Source organism: Talaromyces amestolkiae (assembly GCF_001896365.1).
Source record: "Talaromyces amestolkiae strain CIB chromosome Unknown scaffold2.1, whole genome shotgun sequence".
NCBI lineage: Eukaryota > Fungi > Ascomycota > Eurotiomycetes > Eurotiales > Trichocomaceae > Talaromyces > Talaromyces amestolkiae.
In genome coordinates this window covers 840,160-862,388 of record NW_024468038.1, presented here as the reverse complement: position 1 = coordinate 862,388, position 22,229 = coordinate 840,160, and the positions used below count along the sequence as shown (strand labels likewise).

Here is a 22,229-nt window from a genome sequence, read left to right as displayed (position 1 = left end):
AATACACAAAAATACTTACTTGCCACTTGGACATTCTTCCTGTCGGTATTTACAGTCATCATTCCACCGAACTATGTCGTAATTTGTTTGAAATGACATAGTCCACAAGAGTTTTAGAGAGGGAAAGAAAAATATCAGGGAAAGGCAAAGGGGAAAAAATTTAGGCTGAGGAACAGATTACATTATTGAATAACCAGGATATTTTTCCGCCATTCTCGAGGTCTCCAGACTCCAGAGCACTTTGAACAAGCCTAGGCACACGCCTTTGAACTTTCAAGTGCTAACCCTCCTCACCATTCTCGCTAGCAAACCAAAAATCTAGCAAACTAGACTGGAGATTTCCTTTGTCAGATTACCAACTTGACAAGCCAGAAAATCTACAATGTCTTTCAAGTTTGAATCGACCATTGCAAATCATCAAGCCGGCTTTCCCGGTAATCTTGTGCTCATATGCGCGTTCGTCATTGCTTTCTTGTCATGGAAACTTTTCAAAGGCTATCTTAAGACTGAAGGATCCAATGATTTATCTACACCAGGGCTCAAAGAGCTCAAAGGATTCAAAGAGCCACGTCCATATACCACGGCAACCGTAAGCTCAGCGAGAGAGCTAGAATTCTATAAAAGCCTCTATTACAAGCTTCAAAATTTGGAGGAACACCCCGACATAATACCGGTGGCACGACAGGCATTCCTAGTTTTGCTTTCGCAAGCAGTAGAAGATTACGCCAAGGCACCGGAGACCAACATACTCTCTGTTCAGCACTTTGACAGCGACGCGCTTTCTCGATTTCTAATGAATGATCAAGATGATGTCACAAGGCAATATCATCAGTACATCAGTCGCCGACGATCGGGAGGTCCACGCGAGCTTTTTCTCAATCGGCAGGCAGCTGAGGACTGGCTGAGGGAGATTGCACCGCTAAAGTTGGTCGATGGCGCCTGGCTCGGGCATTTAAACAAGATCACTATGCCTTTCTCCTTGAGACACATCGTCAAACAGACTTGGCAAGTGTTTACAGATGAACTGGGGAATGGGAACCCCGACCAGCATCATGTCAAGATCTACGAGGACCTTTTGAGAATAATTGAACCGGACTTGCCCTCGGCAACAACAAAAGCTATTCTGCATCCTCGTTACAAGCTAGGTAGCCTTAAGTATTGGAGAGCAGCTGTGGCACAGTTACTCGTGTCTCTCTTCCCGCACGAGTTTTTGCCTGAGATTCTTGGGTTTAACATGCACTTTGAAGCCCTGCAACTGGAAACAATGCAAGCGGCGAAAGAGTTACCTGAAGTTGGCTTTGACGGGTATTATTTCCTGCTTCACGTCTCCATTGATAATAGCCACTCGGGCCACGCTGCGATGGCTACAGCAAGCGTTGAGGATTACATTCAGCACATTTCAGAATCCGAGGGCGATGTGGCTGCTGATGCAGTGTGGAAGCGTGTTCAGGCTGGATATATTTTCAGCGAGTGGCAATTTCGAAAGGGCAACCAAGCAACAAATATTCTTGCACGACTCGATGATGACTCCCACGGTCGATTGGAGTCCATACAGTCAAAAGTTCTTGCGATATTCGGCTCGAAAATTCAAGCGGCTCATAGGCTGCATTGTGGCAGTCGGGTGAAAATTGGGGAGCGCTTGCTAACCGACTGGCTGGATCCTGAAGCGTTCTCGACCGAGCAATGGCGACAGAAGTTTATTGAAAGCTTGAGCACAAGTAAGCCATGGATATATCCAGGTGACAGCCAGAGGAGCAAATTGGTTCAAGCGCTTCAATGGGGAGGAAAGATGTACGGTTCATTTACGCCGAGCGAGCTTGATACACTTGTGCTTTGGATTGACTCCCTGGACAGCACGCACAGACCTTCCCACTACTCTTACATCGGACAGCCGCCCATGAGATTAGCTTTGGATCATAGTGATCATGTTGCCCTCGCTGCTGGTAGCAGAGCCATTGAGCCGGCCACTCTAGCCTCGTTGAGGAAGCACCTAGGAGATCGGACAGCTCATCTCAATATTGCTCATCTCTTACCACTCTGGTTTACCCAGTGCTGCCTACTGGAATCGTTTCTGTACGCCCCACAGAGATCGGGCGACAAGCTCGGGTGCGCTGTGGTGGGGTTCTTGAGGGCTCAGTCCGGTTTCGAAACGGACGACCAGCCTTACTCAGCGGAAAATGGAGGTATCGTCGAGTTTGGCCTAGAAATGATTCGCCAGGCCTCCCTGCCCGTCCCTGAGAATCTAGATGGCATCCTCTCAGTTTGGCCGTCTGATTTTGCGACAACCATGCTCAAATTAGCTTCCAGCCCTGTTCGAAATATCGGTGTCTTACTAGGTATGTCTCTAGCGTTCCTTGAACTACAGGAGATGATGTCGGAGTCTTCGAATCCCGGCTTGCTTTGTCCAAAGAGCAGTGAGCGCCTTGCGACACTAGTTCGGAAGCAGTACCAATACTTACAAATTTGTCTTGGGGAGATTCCCGCTGGAGATGCGCGACGCGGAGACATCGACCATGGGTTCAGCATGGCCAAAATAGAAATCCATAGACTCTTCGAACACCCTACTTCTACGCCATTCACTCCGAATGTCAATTGATTGTCTCCTGGGGCAGGTCTACACATATAAGGCCAGAAACTCCTGTATCTCTTGGTTATCTTAGATAGAAGATTGTTGATCTTGTGAAGAAGTGTAGTCACATGACTAGTGTCAAAGGTTTCCAGAACTCCTGTTCCGTAAATATCTGAGAGATTGAGTATTGTACTGTATTCAAGTGTGTCTAATGGAGCGAAAGTAATTGGCACCTGGGATTATTCAATGAGATCAGCCAAGCAGGCTGATGTGCTGCAATCACCATATCTGGAATAGCTGTAAAGTAATCCTTCTACTGAGCAAGTCAGCTAATCCCGAACACCTACTGTAGGGCGGCGGAAAGACGACGAAGACATTTGACGGGAATAGGGTGTTGTAATTACGAACATTGTAATTTCATGTAAACTGGCTAAATTGTAATTACACCAGTACTAGCGCCCGTTTACCTATTTTGGCTGACGTCGTATTCTAGAAAACATTGATTCACGTTTTAGTGACCAACAAACAACTATTTACATCTGTAGTTAGATTCTACTTGGCAGCCGCAGCCTCCTTTTCTAACAGCAGATATTTTTTCTCGGCGCCCTTGATGCATGCAATATTGGCACCCAATTTGTTCAAAGTCTCCACGTACTCGTCATACTCGTCAGAATCAAGGACGATACCGCCACCAGCCTGCAGATAGGCAACGCCATCTTTTAGAACCATCGTGCGCAAGGCAATGCAGGTATCCATGTCGCCGGTAATCTTGCTCGATCCATCCTGGTTGGACCTGTCGAATCCAAAATAGCCCACCGCACCAGCATACACACCGCGCTTCTCGCCTTCCAATTCACCAATGAGCTGCATAGCGCGCACCTTAGGAGCTCCAGAGACAGTTCCCGCAGGAAAAATGGACCGAAAGGCGTCAAATCGCGTCTTATCCGGTCGAAGGACACCGGATACTTGAGAGACAAGATGCTGAACGTGCGAGAATTTCTCGACAACCATTAGTCTGTCGACCTGCGTGGTGACGGGATCACACACTCGGTTTACATCATTTCGAGCCAGATCGACGAGCATGACGTGCTCAGCGCGGTCTTTCAGGCTGTTTCGCAGCTCGGCAGCCAAGGCTTCATCTTCCTCAGACGTCCTGCCTCGCTTGACGGTACCAGCAATTGGGTGGGTGATGATACGGCCATTTTCATTCTTGACTAGCAGTTCCGGGCTCGCACCCACGAGCTGGAAGTCGCCACAGTCAACATAGAACAGATACGGCGAAGGGTTGACGGTACGGAGGTGCCGGAACAAGTTGAACGGGTGTATGGAGGTTGGGCGGGCCAATCTTTGCGATGGCACGGCCTGAAATATATCTCCGACCTTGATATGCTCTTTGAGCCTTGTCACATGACTTTCATAGCCTGCTTGGCCGATATTTGATTTATACTCTTGATTCTGAAGAATCGGGTCTTGCGGTGGGAGGGGGATATCTGGGTGTAGTAGGGTGTTGATTGCATCTTGAATGGTCTCTTTGCCCTTTTGATATGCCTCCTCTAAGTTGGCACCGCCATCCGTAATCGGGATATACGTTATGACCTTGATAATCTGGAAAAAGTGATCAAACGCAAAAGTCGTATCGAAGAGCATAAAGAGAGACTCAGGTATTCCGAGCACGTCCTTAAGTGGGCGAGCTATCTTAGGCTCAAAGTACCGTGCACAGTCATATCCGACGTATCCAATGGCACCGCCGGTCACAGCGGGGAGTTTCAGCCCTGGTATAGTTGCGCTGCGAACTTCAGACAGCTCTTTCTCGAGAATCGGGAGCGGGTCGCACTCAGGACCATGGCCGAGGCCGGTCTTGATGACTTTTTTAGGGTCTTGGGGTTCAGTATGGGACTAACATCGAGGCAGAATGGAGCAAATACCTGCGCCGAAAAAGCTGTATCGGCCTATTGTCTCAGTGGTTGCTGCACTCTCGTATAGAAACGACGGCTTCGACCTATCCCAAGCTATTCAGCACAATCCAGCATTGCAAAAGTAGCATGTACACACTTTGCAGCAATCTTTAGATACGCAACAGTAGGAGTGATAAGATCTGCGGGAATCGAGGCGGTCAGGGGAAGCACGTTCGGCGGATACTGAGAATTTTGCGATTTGGCGACAACTTCCCTCGCAACGTCGAGGGACGGCTCTACATTTGCCTGAGGAATTTAGACAGAACAGCAATGGTGACGATGATGAGAGATAGAATACTCACAGGGCTCAGCATGCTGGGCGGAATTTGAAATGGGTGCTCGGTATCAGTTTTCTCTAATGGAATGGCAATGGGAGGGCGAAGCAGGTGTTGCCCGCGTCGGTCTTGGATGCGAGAAGGAACAACCTGCAGAGAGGATATAGCACAGCGATATTACCAAATTTCTCCCTTAGGGCAGTTCCAGATCAGTAGCTTCCTGACGGTGGACCTAGCAGCATTGTATTTTAAAGCTAATGCTTTCGGCAGTATTCTGTAAGTCGATACCAAGAACTGCAGTAGCGCGCAGCTAGGAAATGTAGCCTGAGTCGCCACTGTATCCTGTATTGTTATTTACAATAACCCGGTGGGCCGGATGAGCACGCTTCAGCTTTCTCATACGTAATGGGTTTGTGTCAACTACATGTCTGTAACCTTGTAGAAGCTACTGCAGAGCGGAGAAGTAGGTATATGCAACATACCCAACTTGGTTTTCCATTTTAGTATACTACTACATCTTGTTCATAATATGATTTGCATCATATATCCTATAATATTTACGTTAACTAATTCATGAGGCGGAGTAGACTTTCGAGTGTAAATTTGATCTACATGACTCTCCTGCATACACTGTTGATATACTCCCTTATTTGACCGTCATATCATTGGGACAACTGACACTGCCCCAAAACACCCTTGGTATCCACTGCCTTCTGTATAGATCATTGTGAGTGCGTTTCCCTTGAGGATCGAGCAGCGGGTTGACATAGCCTCCTCTCGCTCATCGATTATACTGTTGGGAGGGTCTGGCCAATCAGGGGGAGTAATGGGCTGTCAGAAGCAATAACCTATAACAAGTTAAGAAGCATGGTAGTAACTGTCTTGATCTCGTATATATGTAATGATATGGTTAATCAAAGCGAGTCATATAACCTCAACGATATCTATTCGTTGCGTGAAAATAGATCAACGGGGCATAAAAAATTAAATACTACTGGTAACTGTCACGGATCGACTCAAAGGAAAGGGAAAGGAGGTTCCATGACACCGCGGAGATCTTTGGTTGATTAGTTTCACGTATTGGTGATGGTTTTAGCCAGTAGCTTTGTTGTAGGCTTCCATTAGGGGTATTCATAAGGATATTGCAGGCACGTCGAGGGTTCATGCCATGGAGCAAGCCCTGTGTAGGTATAAACATGGGCCTACTCCCCTATTCATGAGTTCACGTCTTATTAGTTTTCTATGCCATACAATCTGCTCTGATATCTTGCTCTGTTATACCATACTCCCTCTATCACAGGAATATTCAAATGATATCGTTAAATTGGATACAGTCTACCATAGTAGTGCGAACTAAGTGCGCAGTAATTGATCATATAGCTAAATAATGAAATAAGCTGAAGGGCTAGGTGGAAACTAAGGGGAGTCTTTGAGAATTCGCCGCCATCCAAAAAGTGTCCGAGAAACTCAAATCTCATATCCTTAACTAATGATCCCCCCATGTTGATAAACTAAGTGTTGTTTCTTAAGACTCATAATTTGGCCTCAAAAAATAGGATACAAAGTATCGGTTCTCAAACCCATCAAGTGGTTGACTCACTCGATGGACTGGAGAATGCAGTCGACCGCCAGTCTGACCTTGTAGATAATTCCCGATATTGACTAAGACATGATCAGGCTTCGGGTCAATCCATAGCCATTCTTTTGTCTCCTTCGTCTGCATCTGGCTAGCCCATTTCTCGCACCAGAGCAACGTAATCGAACCGCTGTCGGTGTGGGTAGTATCCGGTGCATCAGCAGCAGATGCTTTGGTTGGATAAGATACGAATTTTATTTCTGAGTCGCTTTTTCCATCAGGGTGATGAGCATTGTCTATATCACCACGACCAAGGCTATCAGAGAAGCGGTGGAGGCAGGTACGGACTATGTTATCGCAGACATTAAGAAATTCCAGCGTCGCTACAGCATGTTCTGCAAAGGGGCTTGGCAGAGACATACTGTCCTGCTCGTCTCGGAAGATCTAGCGGATATTAGCTACAGCTCAGCATAATCTTAGATATGCTTACTCCGAATGATTCCATGCCTGCACGCTTGTAGCTGTTGATGTATGAGTATCTGTAGGTCTAGAGTTATGGTGAGTAAGGAGGTTAACATACCCGTAATTGACATCTTCTCTAAATGCCTTCATCTTTTCGTCTAAAGGCTTGCTGAAGAATTCATGAGAGTTCAAGTAAGAGATTCGGAGAAATTCTGAGATTTTCTTTGAGAGACTATTGTCAAAAGAGACGTAGAAAAACCCTTGACTCTCAGCAGCTTTCAAAAGTTTTGCTATCTCAGCCGGGTCTTTTGCAGTGAGGCCTTCCAGCTCGATTACTTCGAGATCAGCAACATCCAGAGATCGCTCTCCCACGATCACGGTCGATTTTGAGCGAGCCGAAGTCGTTCTATGGGCCATGATGAGCTGACAACAAAGTGCAATGTACAGTCAATAATGGTCAATAACGAGGTTGCATGATATTAATTCAGTGATGCTCACTATACGTGAGAAAGCAATGGCGAGCCGTGTACCAAAATAAAAACGTTATGTCTGCCTCCAAACATAGAGCGTAGGAAAAGTCTTAAAGACAATTGTACAGAGTATCTGTTATTGATTAGTAACCAGAGAGAGGCCAGTATTCTGATCACCGTAATAAAATATTTTTATCCTCGACAATCTGCACCTGCTAATGGATTCTTCACTCCGCGGGCCGCACCTTACAAGGATTTCACCGTAGTGGGTCGTACGTATTACTTGATGCAATCTAATACTGTTAGACTGTATTTTAATCGGGGCCTCTCCTGAAACTCATACATGCAGATACAAGAATTCTGTTATATGTACAGCAAAACGGTCAGCGGGTACCCACAGACTGCAGTCCAGCCTCAGCATGGGGGCGTAGCTCGTGCATTACGCCCTTGATGCGTTGATCGACGGCTTCATGGCAACAGAGTGTCCTTTGATTCTCACCAGATTGCCGCTTATCCCATTGTAGATACCCCTCAGTATGCAGATTCTTACTTTGATTAATCCAAACACACGAGCTAGAGCTAATCAGGTAATACATAAATCCCGAAGATCCCCTTGAAATTGAATTATCCACACACTGAGTCAGAGGAGTTACTTTTGTCTATTCGGCTTTAGCAGTATTCTGTAAGTTAACACTAAAAATGCAAAAGCACGCAGCTAGAAAACTGTAGCCTGACTTGTCGCCACTATATCCTGTATGATTATTTGTAATATTCCGGTGAGACAGGTAAATAGGCTTGGGCTAGCCTTTACGTAGCATGTGATGGGCATGTACCGTCAATTATACTTCCGTATGATTCTCCGGATTTGATTACTGTCGTTTCTTCTAGTGTCTCGTACTGTTGACAATAGCAGTCATTATCCCCCCTTGATCGTGTCTTTGGAGAATACTCAAAAGTAAATCGCGATCATCTTCCACCATGATGGCACCGAGTGAACTACATGGAAGCACCCTTCCAGAGTTACCTACCTCTCTCTACGAGGCGTTCTACCAAAATGTTGTGAAGTTCCCCAATACTATCGCTCTCATCAGCACTCAGCAGCCCTCAGCTTTATACGGCATCCCAAGCACGTCCATCGACAGCGCAAAGCATGGGGCGGACTACTTACGATGGACTTATCAAGACCTCAGTCACGCTGTACAAAGACTTGTCACTGGGTTACAAACAAGGGGGTTGAAGAGAGGTGACCCTTTGGTTATTTTTATGCCGAATACTGCGGAATACGTTATTGCTACTTGGGCCGCGTACGAATTGGGCTGTACCTATGTTCCAATCAACCCTAAGGGTCTATCCAATGCCCAAGAGATGCGGCATATGTTGAAAATCGTGACAGGACAGTGTCAGTCAGACTTTGTGGGCATTATTGCTGGGAAGTCTGATATATGTGCACGCATCGAAGAGTTGACGTCCGAGCAGAACTGCATGAGAATTTTGGTCGAAGGGGAGAGGGACGGGTGGACACCGTTTAAGGAGGTGATGTCGGATCCTGCTCCTGATCTCCAGCAAAGCGTGTATAGAGATCACGACTCAGAATTTTCTGATCGGACAATTTTCTTCACTAGTGGGACCACGTCTCTCCCTAAAGGCTGTCTTATACCATCTGCGTATGGCTTTTCCGCCGCTTTACGCTGGCGCGAAAGCAGTGTCCCTATGCTGCCTGGAGACCGGGCATTATTTACATTGCCAAACAACCACGGGTTTGGCTGGCTTTGTATTATAGGTCCCTTTCTTAACGCGGCTACAGTCGTGCTCCCGGGGCCAAGCTTCGTTCCAGAGGCTGTGGCGAAGGCCATCAGGGAGGAGCAAGTGAGCCACGCTGGACTGGTGCCAACCATGCTGCATGCTCTAAGCAATGTATCGCTTGCATCCGGGAAGCTCAATTCACTTAGGCGGATCGTAATGGGGGGCTCCCCACCGACTGAAGAGGTCATCAAGATTTGCCTTGACACCTTGGGTGCGTCGGGGGTCGAAAATCTCTATGGTATGACCGAGGGCGTTCTTATCTCTACTGATGTTGTGAGCCATGCCAGCGATATAATCAAAGGCAGAGATGTTTCTATTGGCACTCCACTCCCGGGTATGACTGTTCGTGTCTGTGCCAAGGACAGTAATGCATCAACTAAGACTGGTGAGGCTGGTGAGATTCATTTCTCAGGCCCAGCTTTGATCAAGGGTTATATTGGAGGAATGGATAGTAACTTCTACAACGGAGAGGACGGGCGCCCGTGGTTTCGTAGTGGTGATAAAGCCTTCATTGGTACCGACGGTCGTCTCTACTTGATTGGTAGATACAAAGATACCATTATCCGTGGAGGCGAGAATATTGAACCATCAGCCATCGAGGCTGTCCTGGGTCAAATCCCCGACATCAACATCCTTCAGCCTCAAATTGTACGCGCACCGGACAATATTGCCGGCGAAGTTCCTGTTGCTGTGGTGAACCAGAAAATCGATGATTCCACAGCGGATAGACTTAAGGATATTGTATTGACACGGATGGGAAATCTTTATGTTCCAGCAGAAGTGATATCGATACAAACATTGGGGCATGAAAAATATCCAACGACTATGGCAGGGAAAGTCCAGAAGACCAAACTGGAGGAACTGGTCAGGACATACTGGGAACGCCAAAATACGCAGGGCGGGCACAGTATTGATGGACCGATTTCAGGACCTCAAGTCATGCGGTCATTAAGCATGGCGATCGAAAAGACAATGGGACACCCAATTGACCTCTCTGCTGGGATGATTGAGCTAGGGATCGACTCGATTCGGTCTATCGCAATTCTCAAGCGTGTTCAAATAGAAACAGGAGTGTCATTGCCGTCATCCTTGTTTTTCACCCAAGCAACAGTCGGTGCAATCTTTCAACAAATCAGTTCGATTCCAGATACGGCAGGCTTTCTTGATTTTACACCTGTCATGAAAGATGCGCCTGAGGATAGATGCTTTTCGGTCCTGCTTCAGGGGACCCCCAGAGCGGGTGTTCCTTCCCTCTTTCTCACACCTCCAGGCTCCGGAAATGCCTTCGTGTACAGAACATTACCAAAATTTTCAAATGACTGTGCGGTCTACAGCTTTGGCTCACCATTCCTCATGACCAAATCGGAAACTTCATGGACGATAGAAGAGACTGCCACCATCTACGCAAACACTATTCAAAGCATTGATCCGGATGGCCCGTACATGCTGTGCGGATGGTCCATGGGGACAGCTACTGCATATGAAACTGCATACCAGCTCCATGAACAAGGAAAGCAAGTACTGGGGATCATTATGCTAGACTTAGCATTACCTCGACCACCTCCTACGATCCCGGAGGCAACTGTCGAACTGTTCGAAATGATGGGCGTCTTCCCCCCAATCCGTCGTCAAGGCAAACCTGACGTGGAGATTCCCGCATTTCGGAAAAAGCATCGAGTTGCAGCTTACTACGCCAAAATGAAATATGCACCTCGTCCCTTTAATAACAGAGGAAACACGAGTCGACCGAAGATCTTCGTCATCTGGGCTGGGCATGGTGACCATGACAGGATGGCAGATATGGTCCTCGAAGCAACGAAACTTGCAAAGAAAGAAGGGCCAGGAACAAAACTACAAATTAGCAATGACTGGCTTACTGTCCCGCGTGAGTCTTTCGATGCTGGTGGCTGGGACGAAATGGTTGGATCGGAGAATGTCGAGTGGGCCATTGTTGAAGATGCAGATCATGATACACTCATAGAGTCAGAAGAATTGGTAAGCCACACATGACTGAACCGTTGCTTATACTCTCAAACTTGATACACTTACTGAAGCTTGGTAGGTCGTTTTGACTAAGGATTTGATGGAGAAGGCAATGGATAAATGGTTGCAGCAAGCGGACCTTAAGTCCGACATTCCAGTCTGAGATACTTCCGTGTCAGCAGGAGTGTCAGGATAAGTAACAAGTTCAAATTTTAAAATACCGGTGAAATTCAGGTGATGCCTTTGGAAGGAAAATAAAGACTGCACTTGCAGTAGAGGCAATTGAGGGTACCTCCTGGTGGTTTTATGCTTCAATTCTGGTATTCATGTCCAGTAGTCAATAGTCAAAAAAATTATTCGAATGTCTCACGTTGTCCCAAATATGGAATAACCGAGGATATCATTATCAATTACACTGCACCAAAGGGATGTTAGAGCACAAAATGCTGAGCTGAGCCTTGGCCCGACTTTAACTTTCTTCCCCTCCCCTCCTTTTCACGAAAGTGAGCAGAAAACCTAGTCACTATATACTGTACGCACAGGACTGAGTGTTTCATGGTAATATAATCTTTTTACACATCAAAATCTGGATTCCAATTCTATTTACTGTCATGCTCAAAAAATGATCAAATATCTAACAAAATAAAAATCTATACATTTCACAGCTGATCATATCGTTATGATAGAAGGACATTTTAATACTATTCCAAGTCATCTCATTCTAAGATTTAGTCTTAAAACTTCAAGTGAGTACATCTTTTGGCCATACTAGATTCTATAGAAATAGTCCCATTACTCGAGCGGTGAAAGGGAAAAAACCGCTTGCCTTAGGCAGCGAAATAGATGCACCATTTGACAACGAACGTATTTACGCTGCTGGTGGAGCTTAATAAAGAGTCGGGCTGCTCCAAGTTGTTGTCGAGTTGCTCCCTGCCAGGATGGCGTGGACTTTAGGCCACAGATCACACCCAGTGTAATCAACTGTGCCGGCCACTGCCGAGTCTCCAAAGATCAATCCCGGAGTTGTGAGATTCTTTTCTGTCGTGTGAAATCGCGGCCAAGTGAGGCTCGCGGTTGACGGGTCGTCATGTTTAGCCATTGACGTCCAAAGGCTTCTCATCTGCTGGCTGAGGTATTTTTCGGACTGAGTGAACGTACAATCCCCATCTGGGAGATCGAAGTTGTTCATGTTTCCAAAGACAAACGGGATTTCGGCGGTGTGTGTGGCACTGAAAATGGAGACGTATTTTTGGGGGATGGTATCTATCCATGTGCAAGTTGAGTTGTGGGTGAATTCATAGGTCCATGCAGGGATATTGTTACGCGTAGCTTGTGCTGCACCGTAGTATGCTGGGCACTTGTACGTCGAATCGGTGATGACGGTAGCCATGGCTACAACAACGGCAGCCTCGGTTTTGTTCAGGCCTAAGGCGGCGGATAACTCGCCAAGGAGCGGTGAGTCACCGATAGTAGACTCGAACAAAGAGAGAGGGTATTGTTTTTCAACAAGAGAAGCGGCCTGCCCAAAGTCCTTACGCAAGAACTCCTCGTATGCCGCTAGCGATGGAATATTTCCGCTCGAGTTGGCCCAGTCAATAGAATAAATGATACCATCGTTTTTGGCTTTGGGTGACTATTAGCTACTGTGTTTCTAATATGGCATATTGCTAGTGGTGAAGACTCACTGAACCCAAAAACTGCCGGGACTTTTACTCCGCTCGTGTAAGGATCCTCAGGGACGATTTTGCCATCTGCGTAGGGGTAGAACGAATGTGTTACGGGACCGAGTATCCCGAGAAAGCCCCAGTAGCCAATTCCTTGAGACAGGAAGTCATCGTCATCATACGCCTTGGTAAGCTCATCAGCAGTTTTGAGCTTCAGGCAAGCTTTCTGTACAAGTCAGCACGCTTAGTCGAGTATTCCCAAATCAGCAAACTCACATCCGTAAGACTGCAGTTCAGAGCCTGCGCATATGACGCTCCAATCATTTGTGTAGTCGCGTTATTGATGAGACCCCTACCACCACCTGATTCCGAGATAACACTTTTGAAGAGGGAAGGAGCTTGAGGGAGAGATGCAATGACGTATGCATTCTCAGCGCCGGCTGATTGGCCGAACAGAAGCACTTGATTCTGTATATCAAGTCGATTGTCAGCTCCATATTCTTATACAGTGATTTGCATCAGAGTGGTGTTACATACAGGGTCACCACCAAAGGCCGCAATGTTGCTTTGAACCCATTCTAGCCCAAGAATCAGATCCTGGATTCCCTGGTTACCTTGGATCCCAGCACTGCTGAGTGCCATGAAACCAAGGGGGCCCACTCTGTAGTTAATTGTGACAAGGATAGAATCGCCATTGGGAGAGTTGCAGCCGTCGTATAACGAATCCGATATAGTTCCTTCTGTATTTGAACCACCGAATATCCAAACTTTGACTGGCAGTCCCGAGTCCTTGGTAATGTTTCTTGGTGCATATATGTCCAGATAAAGACTGAAAAACGATTAAACTCTGAAGACACATGTAGAATGATGAAAGTGAATGACTTGGCTTACCAGTCCTCCGATGTGGGTAGTGCTGGGGTATAGTCGTGTGTGAATTGAATGCATGAGATTGCTGATGTAGTTGCATTCAGCCCTTCTTCCGGGAACTTCCCATTGTAGGGTTTCGGGGGCTCGAAACGCAGGTCTCCAACCGGTGGTTCAGCAAAGGGAATTCCTTTGAAGAAGACCGTGTCTTCGGCACTCTCACATCGTCCACCATTAATTTTTCCTGCACTGATCGAGACGGAGGTTGCTGCAGCCGCAAATGCTGGCAAAAAGGTGGCGATAAACAACTTCATGGTTCATGTAAAGCCCAAACACGGACAAAACCTTAGTAAAAGCTAGCAATAGATCTTCGAATGTTCCAAGAGCATTCAACGTTTATGATTACATACATATACCGTCTAAGCCTGACCCATGCGTTGCCTGAAACTTGGCAACGGGAAAAATCCCCGTGCAATTCCCTGACATTCGCCAGGTACATTTCCAACAGTAATGCTGATCTGAGTCAGACTCACCGCAGCCAAACTTCTAGCGACATAGTATCCAAACTCTATCCACCCAAACCAAGGTGGGACGATTACGCAATTTCTCAATATAGCGTGCTTAGTGATCCGCCGACACTACAACGACATCATACCGGCAACGCTGCGCCCTACTATAGTCATCACTGAAATCCAATTCTGCTGTCTACTAAAGTCGACTTAATGATACTTCTTGTGCACACCAAGAGTGGGGTCCACGGTTATACCCTTCCGAGCACTAAGGCCTAGTATGTAACTTAATACTTTGGCTTGGTACTGGTAATTTCATGTACCGGTAATACAAATACATGTATCTGATGAAATTAACATGGCGTGTTATGACTGCGGGAAAAGAGGCTTAACTACGGGTCGTCGATCACAACAAGGATCCGAATCCCGACGCTAATTTGATTTGTGGGGTGGGCCAAGAAATTTGCGGAGTAGGCGGCATCCGAACCTACTGCAGTCTCTAGGAAAAAATGTTTCTATTACGTATATATATCTCGTTAGACGATGGTTATGACTATCTCCAGTGAGCGATTTATGACGGAATCAGACCTGATTTTTACATTATTGAACAATGAATGCAACATAGCCTTACTACTACCTTGGGGGCGGTACGATTGATGAGAAAGTGCCCAGACCAATATCTCTGTATTGGGTAGCTATCGACGAAAGTACGAAGCATGGAGGGGAAAGCAAAGGACTAAGCCATATGAGACTCATTAGACCACGTACGTTCGTATTTTCATGTACATTATTATAGTCTCATCCACCTTTACGTACACTATTCACTCACTTCATCTATTCTTAGTCTATCAGAAAATAATCAAGGCTATTCTCAATATTTTCACCTTAAGGACATCTTTGGCGAAAGATCCCGCCCCCAATGCAGGCCGTTCGTCTTCATCCTGCTCCTGCCACGTCGCAGGCATACTCTCCTTCAAACCCAGCTCCGTCTTCGGCATTACATCTTGACAAAGATCTGCCTGTCCCTAAGTTGTCAAAACCCGGAGAGATTTTAGTCCGTGTCAAGGCCACAACAGTGATTCGAGACATGTTGACATGGCCTGAGACGTATGCCCATGAATACCCCATTCTCGGAAACGACTTGTCCGGAGTCGTCATTGAGACTTTCTCCCCGCAAAGCTCGTTCAAGCCTGGTGACGAGATTTTTGGAATGACTGATGGTGATCGACCTTGTACATGGGCAGAATACTGTATTGTTATGGAGGATGAAGTAGCCTTGAAGCCAAAAGGTCTAACCTGGGATGCGGCAGCCGCAATGCCCCTCAGTGCCATGACTGCCTACGAGGCATTATATGATCATGCAGGTATATCTGTTCCTGTACTAGGGGATGTTTCTAGACCGGATGGCCATCGGTCTCTGACATCTGAGCACAAACAACGCCTATTGATCACCGGTGCCGCCGGAGCGGTAGGGATCTACCTGATTCAACTGGCGTCTATATCTGATGTGTACACTGTGGCCGCAACAAGCTCAAACGCTCGCAATAAAGAGTTCCTGCAGAGTCTCGGTGCTGATGAGACGGTGGAGTACAGTGCTCTGCTGAGCGAATACAAGAAGAGCTTCGATGTTATTATTGATACAGTTGGAGGGAGTATTCTATCAGGATGTTGGGAAAATATTAAAGAAGGCGGCTCCATTATCTCAGTGGATTCTGCAAGTTACGACTTTGTTGCTGATCATCAGAAGCGTGGTTTAAGCAAGGAAGGAATCAATGCATTGTTTTTCATCGTGAAGGGTGGCAAAAGGGTTTTAAAATTTCTAGCCCAGCTTGCAGAAGTGGACAAGCTACGCCCTTTTGTATTACAAACGTATCCTCTTTCGGAGGTGCGACAAGCGTATGACCACACTAACGGGAGGTATTCTGGTCGAGGGAAAGTCATTCTCACAATAGACTAGATGGACAATTTGGGAAAAGCGCTTGAATCACTGAAAACTCTTAGGTCAGGTAGATGTAGGCTTTCCTATTTCCTATTTCGGATAGCCGTATTCACGGCCTAAATATCATATTGCTTCTTCTCTCTTTTTTTTCGCGAAATAGAAACATTATTATGCGAAGAGTAGATTTTGATGACGGTCTTAGCGCCAATCAAATGCTGGGGAACTACCATGCAGTATCGGCTCAAAAAAGGATGTTTTAAATTATATCATAATTATCCTAATGGTAACATACGGTGGGGGTATAAAATGTCACACACTCGCCCCTCCGCACTCCGCCGACTCACTCTCCTTTTCAACCAGCCGGCGAGAGTAAAATCATTTTGGATAGCCCACAAGATCGACAATACTTCGCGGTAAGAACGTCGCTGTAAGACATCATGGAGAATGGCATAGTCGACTACTCCCAGCACAATTCGACAAAGATCGAAAACCTCGGCTCTGCATCTAATGTCATTCTCATCGACAACTATGATTCTTTCACTTGGAATATCTATCAATACCTGGCCCTTGAAGGTGCTTCAGTCACTGTCTACCGCAATGACCAGATCACGCTGGAGGAGCTGATTGCCAAGAAGCCCACACAGTTGGTAATCAGTCCTGGCCCTGGCCATCCAGACACCGATGCAGGAATTAGCAAAGCAGCAATCAAGGAATTCAGTGGGAAAATACCCGTGTTTGGGGTCTGCATGGGCCATCAATGCCTAATTTCTGTGTTTGGTGGCAAGGTTGATGTGGCGGGKGAGATCTTACATGGGAAAGCCTCGGTATTGAAGCATGATGGAAAGGGCGTGTATGACGGGCTACCGGCTTCATTAGATGTTGCTAGATACCATTCCCTTGCAGGCATACATCCTACACTTCCCGACTCGCTCGAAGTGTCGTCTTCGACGAATCTGGAACAAGACGCAAAGCCTATTATCATGGGATGCAGGCACAAAGGTCGGTTACTCGGCCCTTCTTGTTTTGAGAGAGATTGGATCTAATATAGCAGTGCAGAGTTCACAACCGAGGGAGTGCAGTTTCACCCAGAAAGCATCCTTACTAAACATGGACGAACAATTTTTCGCAACTTCCTTAAACTGAGCGGTGGAACCTGGAAAGCCTAACGATGACCGCCAACCGCAGTCTCACACACTTGAATAATTATAAATTGCTATTGATTTGTTCTACTCTTTGGCCGAATTAGATTATTTGGTAGATGTCATCAACAATAAAAGCCTTGCACAGAAGTCGATAGACCTCTTTCAGGCTGACCAACTCATCCGCAGTGATCTAATCCAACCGAATTAGAGGCCAAACAGTGTATGTTCCATATAAGTGATGTGATCCGTTGGAGATCGCTTAGGGTGTTGAAAGAAGTAGTACTGAGATTAGTGTGTACGTAGATAAGTACACATAGGGTGAGAAAAAATTGGCTAGAGGAAGTACGGATTCAACGCTCCTAGACTGCTTAAGTAAGTTGATCACAGCAGAACTCTACAATCGGGCTACAGCGTACTCAATAGATTTACTATTCTTCAAAAAAGCCCACATCAAGTAAAGCAAGGCTGTGGAGCAAGATGCTCACAAATTCCAGGATACCTATCATTTTTAATTCACGAAAGGCTTCCTTCATCGACAGCGACAGTACTGATTTTTGTATCGCGTTATAGCCAATATCTCGCTCCCAAAAACATCCCTAAAGACAAAGGACAGCAGCAATCAGACTCGACTCAGGTAAATAAAATTTGATTCCACACTGTCAACGCGACAACACAGTTTCTCCTCCATCTGCAGAACCTGGATAATTACGCGTTCACTTTGAAAATACCTGCATGTTATTGTCGGCCGGAGACCAACACGCTGATGACACCAATCGTAAGTCGATTTAGCCACACATATGAGGTTACCTCCACAAATCACTCTCGCTACATTATTCGACTCAAATCGATTTTCTTCAACAAAACTGAACTGGCCATTTGCACCGTCAATTTGCAGATTGTTTGGGACAGATAGAAGGAGGAATGATGTATACGATCGAGCTTCCTACTGGTCCAACCGAGCTCCCCTCAACTATTAACGAAATCTATACAAAGGACAAGAAATCGCGGGATGGGGGTGCTCAACTAGACGACGAGAAAGAATCGTCAAATCCGTACCTATGCAAGACCTGACATAGAACCCTACTCAGGGACCTATTGGCGAGGCACCAGAGCCACGAACTCAGCACGAACGATGTCGTTCCGCCCACTAGCAGGAAAGTTTCTGCTCGCAACGCTTGGCATGTATTCCACTGTGGTCTAAATTCATTTCGACTGGAGGGATATTGATAGGTCACCTACTTGTAGCGGAGCGAGGTATCTTCTTAAGGTAATGAGCGCCAGTGACCACCAGGATTATTACTGCACGATCTATGGATGGAAACTTTAGCTCAGATCAAACTTTGAAGAGACTACGACTTGTTGTAGAGGCTTACAACAGCAATGAAATAGTTCGAGATGCTCGTATGATCTCCTGCTCTCTGGAATGTGTCAAGTGTAAGGTTTGTGTATTCACGACCTGATAGAAGCAAAAATTCAATCAAAGACAAACCTCAACTGCCACTTCCTTTGACACAGCTCGCTGCCAAAATACCAAGAGAAGCCTTGCTAGAAATCACATTATGACTCTACAGAATTCCCAAATCAGGTAACTGCTCGTTCTACACTTACCACGTACACCGCAGGGACAATGAAGGAGTTAGCTCAAAACACAACCCACGACATTTTCATTGCTCCGGCCATAAGTAAGGAGTCGGGATCACCTGCATACAAACAGACGATACGCTCATTCTCGCCGACAGCTCTTTCATGAGGAATGAAAAACCAACCATACTTGGATTCATGTGCCTAGACTAGTCATAAAAACGACTGGAAATGATTAAGATCCAATAGATGAATAGCAACAGAGATCCAGTGGATCTTTTAACTAAAAAAAAAAAAGGTCTTTTTGTGCCTTAAAAGGTCATTTTTAATACTAAAAAAATCCTATATTGAAGCCACCAGCTGCGTAAGAGGAAAGCCCTAGCGCAAGATTCCAAAGAGCCAGAAGCTCTGTACATTTGCTGTATTGATCTTTCTAGATCAATGCTTATTTTGAGTCACACTGGCCTGAATGGCTTTAAAACGCCATTTTACCATCCTTTATTATAACTGTGTGAAGCAACGTATCGCAGTTTATGGTAGACATCTGATGTAGGTCTTTGACAGCATGGCGTATAATTGCCAAGTTTGATGCAAGTCATTCCGAGATGTTAGCCAGCAAACAAGTTTCGAGCTGCTCCGACGAAACCTAGGCAAATTGCTCATTACTTGAAGGCACAGCTGTACTTTGCGGCAGGATCAGAGTTATATTGCGATTGGCATGAAACAACTGAGGTGTCAAGCTGTAAATTACTATAGCAATTGTCTTGGAATCAACTTCAGTCAAGGTCTGCTGCAGTACACCGACAGTCCACGCGCTAGGCTGCTTTGGGTGATTGGTGTGCCCAAGGCGGAATAGCCGAGATTTCACCCCACATGCCCACCCCGGCATCTCGACCTTTCATGTTGCAACTTTGACCTCAGCCATCTCTCATATCGCACGCCTCTTATTGGCACGCTCGCAATCGTAGAGGGGTGCCACCGACTATCAGGCACTGAAACGTACCCCGGTAGACTGGTCAGCCCAAGAAGACAAGACGCAAGAAAGGAAGGGCAATTCCGTGCCCGGCAACATCGCAGATCCTACTCACCTCGCTTTTAGGGCTGGGTACAATACGAAAAGATCATCCTGCGACGGAACTTCATATTGCTACGACGCCTTAACCGATGGTCTCTTGCTGCGGTAAATTCCACAATTACAATTACCCCAAAAGAGACTGCTTGGACTCCACTTGTCTTTCGAGTAGTCTAATTCATTGATGTTCAGTGATCGTACAATAAAACATCTTTTTCTTGCCTCATCGTTGCTGTGTATATTACTCGACACTAGGCAAAAAACCTACGGAACTTCCTGCTGGCCAAGGAGAATGTGACACGGCCAGCCATGCCTTCCTCAATCTTTCTCGATCACCCGGTCCTGAAAGTAAGTCGTCCCGTGGCGGCATGCTTGAGATGTCGCACTGCCAAGATCAAATGTGATGGGAAGCTACCAGCCTGTTCAGCATGCGAAAAGGCTGGCAAGGCCGGTACTTGTTCGGGCGCGACAGATGAGTTTGCAAAAGGAAAAGAAAGAAGCTATGTCGCCTCCTTGGAGGGATATTGCGAGAAGCTAGAAAAACGTCTTGCCGAATTACGGCGTCGCAAGGAAGCGCAGGGGTCAAATCATTACAGCGGGCAAGAGGTGCCGCAAAGTTCCATTACGGCCTTTGCAGCCGAAAATAGCAGCTCAAGGGCTCATCGTAAGGAAGTCAGAGATATAGACGACTTAGTGGGGGACTTTGGCTTTCTGTACGTGTTCGATGAGAAGGGTCTCATATTGCAATAGGCTAACATTACCGGTATAGATCAGTCAATGCCACATCGCGAGACTTCCATGGTATCACGTCGAATGTGTCTTTTGCACAGCTCCTATTGACGTTATCAATCGTGAAACCGCTTCCGCAACTGGCTCCTCAGCCGCTACCTTCAAGACGAGAAGCGACAAGGTTTGTTCAATACTATTTCGACAACATATTGACGCAGCTGCCACTCTTTACCGAGACTACGTTCTGGACTTCTGTAGAGGCAGTTTATCAGGATGGAGGCCGGTTTGCGAAGCCGATTGACCAGTGGATGGTATACATGGTCCTTGCAATCGCATCTGCTTCATTATGGCACCAGCAACCGAGCGTCAACCAACAATTCGCTCTATCCATGGTATCAGCAGCAATGCCATTTGCAGGAGAAGTCCTACAACCTGGCTCAAGTTCCGGCATCCAGGCCATCCTTCTTCTAGCACAATATTCACTATTCAATCCTGAACACTTTCGTCCTCGCTTCCTAATATTCTTCGCGTCTCGAGTAATGATAGACTTAGGACTCCATCAAGATCCTCCAACGGAAGTGGTCGTCGACAGAGAGCGTCTGGAGCGGCGGCGACGGCTCTTCTACGCGCTATATACCTTGGACCGGTATGTCAATTTGCACAATACTTGTGGTAGGAAGATAATCTGCTGACATTTGTTTTACTAGGGTTGTGTGTACGTCTTTAGGCCATAGCTTTTCATTCTCCGATCTTTCCGTCGATGTTGACCTCCCAATCGTTCGCGTGCTTCCTGTGGATTTACCTAATGAAAATGTATTCATGAGAAAATCGGACTGTGCAACGCACATGATCAAGATTCGGCGAATTCTATCAAAGGGCTACCAGCAAATGTACTTCGATGGGCGAGACCCTGTGCCTCATGCACTAGCCCGGACGTGGAAACTTTGCGCAGACGCGCGAGAATGGTACGCCGATGCGCCGATAACAAGGACAAGTTCAATTGGTCTCCTGTACCGGCTTGAGCTATTGTATTGTACGATTGTTTTTTTGTCGCCTTCATTTGGCGACCCGGAAATTTGTGACTTCAGCCGAGTTGTGCTTTTTGATCGATGCATTGACTACGTCAGCCAGCTCCACCAAGTATTGGAACAACCAGGCAGCCTTCCCTTTATGACATTCGTGGATATCCGACGAGTATACCAGGTTGGAGATCGGTTGGTCAATATCTTGGAAGAAAGTTATGATTTGCTTTTGAGCAATCAACTGCCTGAGCCTCCTGCCGTTCCGCCTGGTACACCTGAGCCTCCATATCTTGCGGTGGAAGACCGGATAAATTGTCGCTCCCGCGCCGCAAGATGTTTGCAGTATATAATCGATATACTGCATTATGGTTGTACCAGATGGAATATGCGGGATGAATTGGACAGTTTTGTGCGGGAGTCAATCACTGTCAGGCAACGATTATCTCCAGATGAAGGATCCTCTTCTCAAGCGGGGTCGCAAATCCCGCCGTATACCTACGCCGCACAGAGTTCATTGCCTGCCAATGACCATCCAGCATCTCAAACATACCCGGATTCTGGTCCTAACTACCATTATCAATGATAGAATTATACCCCTTGTATACCATTCGATG

The 22,229-nt window shown here is 46.4% G+C and overlaps 6 protein-coding genes across 6 annotated transcripts; 4 read left to right on the top strand and 2 right to left on the bottom strand.

Annotated features, from left to right (window-relative positions):
- Positions 1–382: 382 nt before the first annotated feature.
- On the top strand, positions 383–2,596 carry BHQ10_001569 (uncharacterized protein; the record flags this gene model as incomplete). The annotated part of the gene is made up of 1 exon (XM_040873619.1): positions 383–2,596. The coding sequence occupies one exon, from the start codon at positions 383–385 to the stop codon at positions 2,594–2,596; it is 2,214 nt and encodes a 737-aa protein (XP_040730074.1).
- Positions 2,597–3,121: 525 nt separating this feature from the next.
- BHQ10_001568 (uncharacterized protein) lies at positions 3,122–7,254 on the bottom strand (the record flags this gene model as incomplete). The annotated part of the gene is made up of 7 exons (XM_040873618.1): positions 3,122–4,434; positions 4,495–4,568; positions 4,622–4,770; positions 4,827–4,949; positions 6,400–6,819; positions 6,866–6,896; positions 6,956–7,254. The coding sequence occupies 7 exons, from the start codon at positions 7,252–7,254 to the stop codon at positions 3,122–3,124; spliced, it is 2,409 nt and encodes an 802-aa protein (XP_040730073.1).
- Positions 7,255–8,285: 1,031 nt separating this feature from the next.
- BHQ10_001567 (uncharacterized protein) lies at positions 8,286–11,256 on the top strand (the record flags this gene model as incomplete). Its single annotated transcript, XM_040873617.1, has 2 exons — positions 8,286–11,105; positions 11,173–11,256. 2 exons carry the CDS (start codon positions 8,286–8,288, stop codon positions 11,254–11,256), a joined length of 2,904 nt encoding a protein of 967 aa, XP_040730072.1.
- Positions 11,257–11,979: 723 nt separating this feature from the next.
- On the bottom strand, positions 11,980–13,935 carry BHQ10_001566 (uncharacterized protein; the record flags this gene model as incomplete). Its single annotated transcript, XM_040873616.1, has 5 exons — positions 11,980–12,716; positions 12,779–12,983; positions 13,034–13,225; positions 13,295–13,586; positions 13,649–13,935. 5 exons carry the CDS (start codon positions 13,933–13,935, stop codon positions 11,980–11,982), a joined length of 1,713 nt encoding a protein of 570 aa, XP_040730071.1.
- Positions 13,936–15,049: 1,114 nt separating this feature from the next.
- On the top strand, positions 15,050–16,087 carry BHQ10_001565 (uncharacterized protein; the record flags this gene model as incomplete). Its single annotated transcript, XM_040873615.1, has 1 exon — positions 15,050–16,087. The coding sequence occupies one exon, from the start codon at positions 15,050–15,052 to the stop codon at positions 16,085–16,087; it is 1,038 nt and encodes a 345-aa protein (XP_040730070.1).
- A 419-nt stretch (positions 16,088–16,506) lies between these two features.
- Positions 16,507–22,198, top strand: BHQ10_001564 (uncharacterized protein; the record flags this gene model as incomplete). Its single annotated transcript, XM_040873614.1, has 5 exons — positions 16,507–17,068; positions 20,120–20,212; positions 20,292–20,577; positions 20,634–21,239; positions 21,301–22,198. 5 exons carry the CDS (start codon positions 16,507–16,509, stop codon positions 22,196–22,198), a joined length of 2,445 nt encoding a protein of 814 aa, XP_040730069.1.
- Between the last annotated feature and the right edge of the window lie 31 nt (positions 22,199–22,229).